Source organism: Lolium perenne, chromosome 2, assembly GCF_019359855.2.
Source record: "Lolium perenne isolate Kyuss_39 chromosome 2, Kyuss_2.0, whole genome shotgun sequence".
Lineage (NCBI taxonomy): Eukaryota > Viridiplantae > Streptophyta > Magnoliopsida > Poales > Poaceae > Lolium > Lolium perenne.
Genome location: NC_067245.2, coordinates 162,265,863 through 162,274,597, shown reverse-complemented (window position 1 = coordinate 162,274,597; position 8,735 = coordinate 162,265,863). Strand labels below are relative to the sequence as shown.

Sequence of the window (8,735 nt, the reverse complement as noted above, 5' to 3'; positions counted from 1 at the left end):
CATGTATGCCCATGTTCGTGACCTCAAGGACAAGCTGGCAAGGTCTGCAATGTAAGGTGAAGCTGTGCAAGAAGAGGTTGCTGCTTTGAAGAAGAAGTCAGAAGAATCTGAAGCTGCACAAGCTGCCCGCAACGGTATGAGAGCTGCTGAAGAAGACACAATAGCAGGAAGAGAAATTTAATCACTTCATAGCTCTTTTTGGAGCTAGGGCTATCGGTAACTAGCCTTTAGTTGCCATATGTGATGAGTAGTTCTGTGAACAAGTTTGCCATGTGTTGGACTAGTTCACAGAACTATTTCTTCAACTTCTATGTTGGCTCTCTTTTTTGTTATACCTAGTTGCCTGGATACTTGAAGGCTGTCATTTGGTGAATTTTGAACCTCTATGAACGGTGAACCTGTGAGATGTTAAGTGATAATGCAATATTTATTATGTGATGAAAAAATATTTTATGTGCTAAGAAGCTGAAGTAATATCTTCTGTTTTTGTTGATATTATTGTGGTACTTTATAAAATTCTAAATTCCGAGTTGAATCTTTATTTGAATCTTGACCATGGCCGAAATGCTGGAAGTAGTTAAATAGGCCTCGGCCCAAATACTGGACAAGTAAATGGGTTGTGAAAGGGCCATTCCTAGTGGATAAATTCCTAAAACCAATTTATATAAATCTAAAAACAAAACTAGTTATAAAAAAGGTCAAGGTCCAAAAAAACAATTAGGATGTAAAAATGCCAAGAACCAAATGGAAATGGGCTGGATAAAGGCTGCGGTCCAACAAAAAATTGAAAGAAAACTGGCTCATATGGATCTGGAAAACACAAGGCTCGGCCCATTTAAAAGGTTGTTGGACCGGGCTGAATTTGATACATGACCAACTGATTTGGTCATAAGAATCTGCCACGTGGGATTGGCTGACATGGACACGGCAGATAGCCTTTGACCAAAATATTTGGTCATAGCTCCATGACCTTCTATTTTGGTCGTAGAAGTCCATGACCAATTAGAAAAAAGATCGTGACTTGTAATTACTGACCCTCGGTATGTGACCTACTGTTTTTGATCAAAAATGCCGTGAAAGGACTACTAAGACCTTTTCTACAACAAATAGTGAGGGTCACCAGTTAGCATATTTCTTGTAGTGTCACGTCTACATTTTAAATCACTATTCATTACTCTCGTAAACTACCAGAATTCATGTTGCCACTTCATTTACTTTTATGTTGTTACACTTATTTCAGTTATCACTACTTATAAAAACATATTAAATATGTTATATATAGGTGCGGTTGAGTTTGGCACCTCTTGTTAAATCTTATCAATATCCTCTCGCTTCTATTTTTAATATGAATAAGGTTAAAATACTTTCTAATCAAGACTGAAATGATTCCATGTACTCTCGGTATCGAATGGCGAGAAGTCCCCCCAGATGACCATGGATGGGCCATGAGACGAGTGTTTGCTGACACAAGGACATGCCCATCTGCATTGACTTCCATCACATCTTCCCAAGAGTGCTCACACGGTGTTCAAGATGGAAGAGAGCGGTGTTAGGTCGGTGAACCTCTCTCTCATCGGTATCTTCACTCTCTCAACTCACCCATCAGGCACGGTGGGGGCAATAAAATAATTGCATGTCTTAGAATGGTGTATTCAATGGATATTTATGGAACTTTCAATTTTATCAAAAGTCTATTCTTCTTGTCTTTTCATTGCTTACACCATTGGAAAAGTTGTAGGATTTTCAGAAAAAGGATACAATAGTACCAATCACGGTAATATGTGACCTTCTAAACCAGACAGTTAGATCACCCAAATAGTTAGAGCCACTTGTTGACTCTTCAATTATTTAGAGCCTATAAAACATAGTTTGAGCAGTGGGGTTTGTCTTTAGACCGAGTATATGCAAGGAGTTACTAAATAGACATGTTACAAATGTGGGATAAGCAAGACTCTTTGTGAGGCTCTTATTATGGTTTAACTCCTAATAAAGTATTAGTTCCATCTTCCCGCTCCTTATTTCCCATCCAATATGTATCCAATTATCCTACCTTGCAAGATCAAGAACAAATCTTTGAAGTCACCCTAATATAATCTGAAAGTTAAGTAGACATAAGCTATTGATCAAAACCTTGCCTCCAGGGTCGCTCCTCAGGAAAATTCGGAGTGCCCGATGCCACCAGAAAACTTCCCCTGTATATTGTTGATCCCGATCACCACGGGTGACAGAGGCCATCTGGCAGGTGACGGTGGCACTGGGGCACTTTTGCCCATCCGTTCCACTTCTTTGTGCCCCCTTTCCCCTACTTCTACCTAAAACCTAGTTAGGCATCCATAACGAGTTACTTGGCATGAGGTTGTTTGACACTAGTGACTGGACACCTAAGTAGTGGTGGAGAATCGCCAATATATGCTTGGCTTGCCATCGTGTCTCTGTGAAGTGCATTACCCTCATATGGAATGGACAATCGTAGCACCTCTCAATATGAAAATATATAGTATTGAACCATAGGGGCATAAAGTAAAACCTTTAGTCTCTCTAGTTATATGCCACTTATATAACCTTTATGCACTTCAATTAACAAAGCATTGTTAAAACAATAATTTGCAATTGATAAAGTGAAGTAGCAGGAACGATAACGTGTAGTTTAGAGAGGCAGCAAAAGTGAAGTAAATTTTGTTTCTTATGTACGAAAATGGACTGAGATCCATGGATTCACTTGATTTCTTCTGTAAATAAATATAGTGGTATAAAAACACAATTATAAATGATAATTTATCTATACACATGTATCGTATTATAAAGTAAAATATTTAAATGGGCAACATGTCCTAATTCAAAAAACACTTAGAATCCTAAGCATGTATATTGCTAAAAGTACCTAAACAAGTATATCTTTCGTATGCTTAGATAAGTTATAAATTAGAGCATTGAATAAATTCTTAGTGACACGAAGTTGAGAACAACAATACGCGTATATGCATCACTTTGTGGACACCAGAGGAAAGTACTTCGTTCTCTCTTTACCCCTAGATGTCCATGTACCAAATGATATGTTTGTTGTTTTTCTCACTTACCTACCAACACTATGGTACCACTCCACCAACACAGCTCATACTCTGCAAGTTTTCTACCAAACGAATTTAGTTCCAAAGAATTGCATAGAAAAATTGCAGGGCAAAATCATAAATAGGTGCACCCACATACATAAGCAATTAAACCCCTAGTAATTGATCCCAAGACAATGTACATGATCAAGCAAGAAAACATTTGAGAGTAAATATCCAACCACCACCTTAGATTTCGAGGTACCCATCTTTCTCATATATTACACATCGAAGAATTGAGTTATGGTTCGTTCAACTCTGACTAACCCGCATCCACTTCAACAAATCTGTAGTGTAATATTGTATACGGAAATAAAATGATAGCACAAGATGCAAAATATATCAAGTTATAACATGACATCGAGCGCATGGGAAACCATCACATAAATAAGGATCCAACATGAAAGTTACATCAACGATTATGTAATAACATAGGAGAACGAATGGGTTCTAAAGCAATAATAGCACATGACGAAATTGAAAAAAGTAATACCACAAACTCATAGTTAAAGTCTGGAATGTTCCCTTCATAGTGGAGAGTGACAAGAAGGTGATCGCAACTAACGCGACCGGAGGAGATTCCAGCAGGACCCAATTATTCCCAAGTGACGTATTGTCTTTCTCCATTTCTTTTTGTTCGTCTCTTCGGCTACATCCATCGCGAAATAAGTTTCCCACATGTATATATAGATGTTTTAGGTCAAAGCAAAAGCGACGGCAGATAAATCAGCTAGATCAGATGCTCAAGGGGAGAGGGGGCATCCATGGCACAACTGGAATTTTGGGTGGCTCCATGGGGTCGCATGATCGCCTACTCTAGCTTTTGAGGTTTGTCTTAAGTTGTGTGGATCTACCTAGATAAAGATGAACCGACATTTCCAATTTGACCTTTCTGGACTATAGCTCCCTGAAAGCAAATAACATGAATAATAACATAATAAACTTCAAAAGACATAGATATATTTTTGGTGTATTAGTCGCTCAAGATCGATCGACTGGCGTCGTGTCTCCATGAGACACTCAAGGGATTCGTAACTAGATATCCCTCCGCATCCCGGACGAATGAGGATGTTTGTCTATTATTTGAGGCGCCTACACCATGTTTGGCGGGCTTCCACCTATATGCTCGTCGATCATTCCAAATCTGTTGACGCATATTCCATGCTTCTTTGGTTTTGGTGCAAGCATCTGAGTACTCATTGTCTATGAAGATGTCTAAGACGAATTATCTCGCGGTAGTTTATACTCATTGCGACCTGGGTGGCGGCCTGGCTCGACTCGGCATTGGCATCGAAACTATCGTTAAATAGGCCACGTGCAGGTTTCTTACAACGTGGGTTATCTTCAAAGAGTTTGATTGGCTCAACATTCGTGTGAACCCGGTTTTGCTTCAGCGACGATGTCCATGCCAAAACCGTGTGTGCGGGGCGACCATGTGCCTGGGGTCGGATGCTTTTCAGCAGTAATTCGGCAAATGTTGGTGGAAACACAAAAGGCTTCATTTTGGCGGCTCTTCCAGTAACAAGTCTTGTTTCCTAGGGTTGAAAATCCTAGGTCTAACATTCATTGGTTGCACTTGTCAATAAAGAACTTATGGTTGTTTCATTGTTGAAGACATTATCTAGTGATTGATCATAATATCTTTAGGAGAAAACTCATGATCCCACTTGGTGGTTGGATTGGATGACAACGAAGCTGATGTATTGTTTTCTTTCTAGAGAGGCCGTAGTTGGGGAACCACTTCGCGGTCTAGGTGTTGTGAATGGTGATTGTTGTTTCCAGCTGCTGCAAGTGGTTGGTTGCTTTGTCAGGGCTATTTTTTTCTTAACAATTTGGGTGCGTGCCATTAATATTTAGATTAACACTTAACGTTATGATGTTAGAGTAGTTAGTTAATTGGTATCATGTTAATGTTATAGGAGTATAATTTTCTCGAAAAAGACTCAAGTTAGGGGTCACTAAAATCTTTGTACTCTAGAACCAAAGAAAACCTGGAGAACATGTCAACCCTAACCTGGAGAAACTGTCAACCCTGAAACTGAGTATAACGTCGACGGCAGGGGAAACAAAAATGTGCCAAACGTTGTCTTTTATCATGCTTTAAGCATCCCTTTCATTCACCAGCTAATGCCGGCATGCCGCCATCAACCTGCAGCTTCTTCCACTTGGAAATCACCACATGAATCCATTGACTAGGTCGCTATCTCTCTGCCCTATAAATACATTCGAAATGGCACTTATCCTGCAAGCCATACAGCTACAGCCTACGAGTCGATCTGCAACTAACTACGAGAAACAGAGAGGCTGCCATACACACGAGCATCACTATATACCCGATGGCTTCCCGGCAAGTGCTGCTCCTTGCTGCCGCTGCCATTGCCGCCGCCTTCCTCCTAGCCCCGGCCTCCGCCGAGGTCTTCACTGTCGGGGACGCCGCCAGCTGGACTCTCAAATACCCTGCCACCTGGACTGAGGGAAAAACCTTCGTCGTCGGCGACAGCTTAAGTATGTTTTGCGAGCACGCACACCTTCGATCCGCAACTCTCAGTTAGAACTCGTACCGGAATTTGCTAACATCTTTGCGTTTGCTCGCAGTGTTCATGTACCCCTCCGACAAGCACAACGTGATGGAAGTGACGGGCGCGGACTTCAAGGCCTGCAACATGACGGGGAACGCGCTTGGCACCTGGAACTCCGGCAGCGACGCCGTGCCGCTGGATAAGGTCGGGAGGAGGTGGTTCATCTGCGGCGTGGGCAACCACTGCACCCAGGGCATGAAGCTCCTTGTCGTCACCGCCAACTCCGCCGCACAGGCCCCGGCTGCCCCACCATCCTCTTCGGCCTCTTTTGTTGACGGAGTGGTTTCACAGGCAATGGCGGCGGCCAGCGCCGTGGCCGCAGCCATGCTCATGCTCTGAGTGATCGTTGTTGACAGCTGAGATACGGTCGTCTACATGTTCGTGTCGTGTGATCGATGACCGGTGACCGGCCTCTGCATGCGCCTTCTGTTTCTGGAGTTTCATTGTTATGTTATCATCACTCGTAATTGTTTGAGGCTTTGAGCTGGCTAGACTGGCAAACAAATAGTGTTCTTTGAATTAATCTGTACCGCAACAGGCAATTTTTTCAATTCTATTCGATTGAAACATACATTGTTCGGCTACCTCACTTGTGGTTGTGTGCGGCATATGGGATGCAGAGGCCGGGGTTTCGACGTCTTTTTCAGAGGAAAAATGTGCGCGACATATGCCTGTAAATGGTAATGCACAACGAACATGGAAATCTAATGCCATTTTTTTAACTCTAGTTGGATTTTAATTAATGAGCCAACCAGGGCCGGGCCGCCAAAATTTGGGGCCCTGTGCGAGATTGTAAATTGGGCCCTATTTTATTAAAAAAATAATTAATGAATAACTATTATCTTTACTATTAAACGTGGATCGGTGGTGGTCGTATGTTAATAAACCATCGTACGTCAAAAAAATCGCCACACGCGTGGCACAAAACCGTAAGAACTCTGTCCCTCCAAATCTCCAATCGATGCCGAAAGAAAAAAAAACCAAGGGAAAACCGGCTAACCATACACGCACGACTCCTCTTCGTTCCAGACTAAAAAAAGGAAACAGCTGGTATACCCCTATCCACGACTCCTCCCCGCATAGAGCATCCCCACCATGAAAGGAAACCGGCAAGTACTCCCGGAGACCATGGAGCAACCCTAGCAGGCTAGCAGACATAGTCGGTGCCTTCTTCGCTTTCAACACGCGAGTCGATGTCGTCGGGTTTTAACTGCCGCCGGTGACACATGGAGAAGAAACCCAGCTACCACCACGGAGCGCAACCTAAATTTCCAGTCCAAAATTAGCATTGAAGAGCTTGCTCCCACGCCCGTAATTGACCTTAGTGAGATCCAAGTATCCAACACATCATGCACATGATCATTGGTCCGGATGTGCTGGAGATATTGGGCCGTCATGGACGTGGCGCCGTGGCGGTGCTGCCCAGCCGAGGATGAGGCCGCGACATGCACCGTACGTAGAGGTCGCGCCACCACCGGAGCACCTCGGGGATCACCTGCGGGAGTGCGGGACAGCCTGCCGGAGTTTCTGGTGCAAACTGCAGAAATACACAAGAATCACGGCCTGCCGGAGTTCGCTAGGTAGAACGCCGTGATAAGTTTGCTTAAGTCGGGCCCTCCAATCTGCTGGGTTCAGTCCGATTCTGGTGCTCAACCGTCCGATGACATTGTCTTCTTAAGATTATTGACCTCCAAGGTTGAACGTCTTCTGACCAACGACGTATTCTTCCGGCAGTGGTGGGCACCTCTATTTTGGACAACTATGTGCAAGCCAACGACGTATTCTACCGGCAGTACTGCGACGCTGTTCTCGTCAGACATGGATCGGCAAGGGCATGGTGATGCTCACAAATCTTAACGTACTAATGAATGCGAGTCTGAAATTACACACGAGGAATGAGACGTAATGCAACTGCCCGCGGCTCTACTTTCCTGCTAGGCTGTGTATGATTCCCATGTGTTGGAGGCTACCGTCTGTCGTTGGCTTGTTGCTAGGTACTGCCTTCTGAATTCGTTCGCATGGAACCTCACCAATCTGGCCATAATTTTCTACATTAAGTATGATGATAATTCCTTGGCCACGAGCAACTAAATTTGCGTCTGCTTTGGCGTAAATTGACATGTGCAAACTGCTCGAACCAAGATAATTAAATTGTCACATCCTTGACAATTCAATATTAGGTATAAATATTATGGATTCTGGGACAGTTTAGAGTGTACTTAAATTAGGTATGCATGGAGAAGTATAGTCACCATTGGCTCCACAACGCATGGGCATTTTTACGCAATAGTATAGCGGAAACGCAGAGTGTCCGAATGTTAAAAAGCCGTGGTACGTCAAAAAAATCGGCAGCGATTCGTCGCGGCTTCCACGAAAATCTGAGAAAACCAGGAAAACCAGCCACCAGCGAAGGCGTGCCCGACCCAATCACTCGTTCTTCTCATCCCCTCCCCGGGCGCAAGCCAGCTTACACACGCGCCCAGGCCCCGTTGATCTATCCAGACTAGATGGCCTCCAAGCGGAGGGTTCGCTCGTGTCCATGGACGTTGAGGCAAGCAAGTCGACGCTAGCCGATGTTCAGACTCTTCGACAAGAAGCGGCCTCCACAAGACGGAAGGTAATTGATGACTCCGCACCTCTGATTCAGTCTTTGCTCCTGCGGTAGTTCAGCAGTTGTAATAGATTGAGGTATGTAGTCCAATAGTCCATAAGGTATACTCGAATGTAAGATCAATCAAAAATATAAGCTTCCGCTCATCTCCTGTGTATCAATTGATGGTTAGTTAATTAGTTCCGTCATGCATTGCTATGTTTGATTTCTACTAATTTAGATGATCTAAAGTCGATAGAATTAACAACTGAACTGATTTTAGAGGTTACTTAACCATATGAGAAATTGATCTTTATCGAAAAAATATGAGAAATTGATGTTCGACGAGTTCTGCACTCTTCGATCCTAACAAGAACATCGTCATGTTTCTATATCTGGCCGCCCCCCTTGATGAGCTCTCATCACATCCAGATCTTGGGAGAGATCAAGCGATAGAAG

General features: G+C 43.4%; 1 protein-coding gene across 1 annotated transcript; it reads left to right on the top strand.

Moving 5' to 3' along the window:
- The first annotated feature begins 5,334 nt into the window (after positions 1-5,334).
- LOC127330266 (mavicyanin) lies at positions 5,335-6,277 on the top strand. The gene is made up of 2 exons (XM_051356534.2): positions 5,335-5,612; positions 5,703-6,277. Exons 1-2 carry the CDS (start codon positions 5,444-5,446, stop codon positions 6,023-6,025), a joined length of 492 nt encoding a protein of 163 aa, XP_051212494.1. The 5' UTR covers positions 5,335-5,443; the 3' UTR covers positions 6,026-6,277.
- Positions 6,278-8,735: the final 2,458 nt, after the last annotated feature.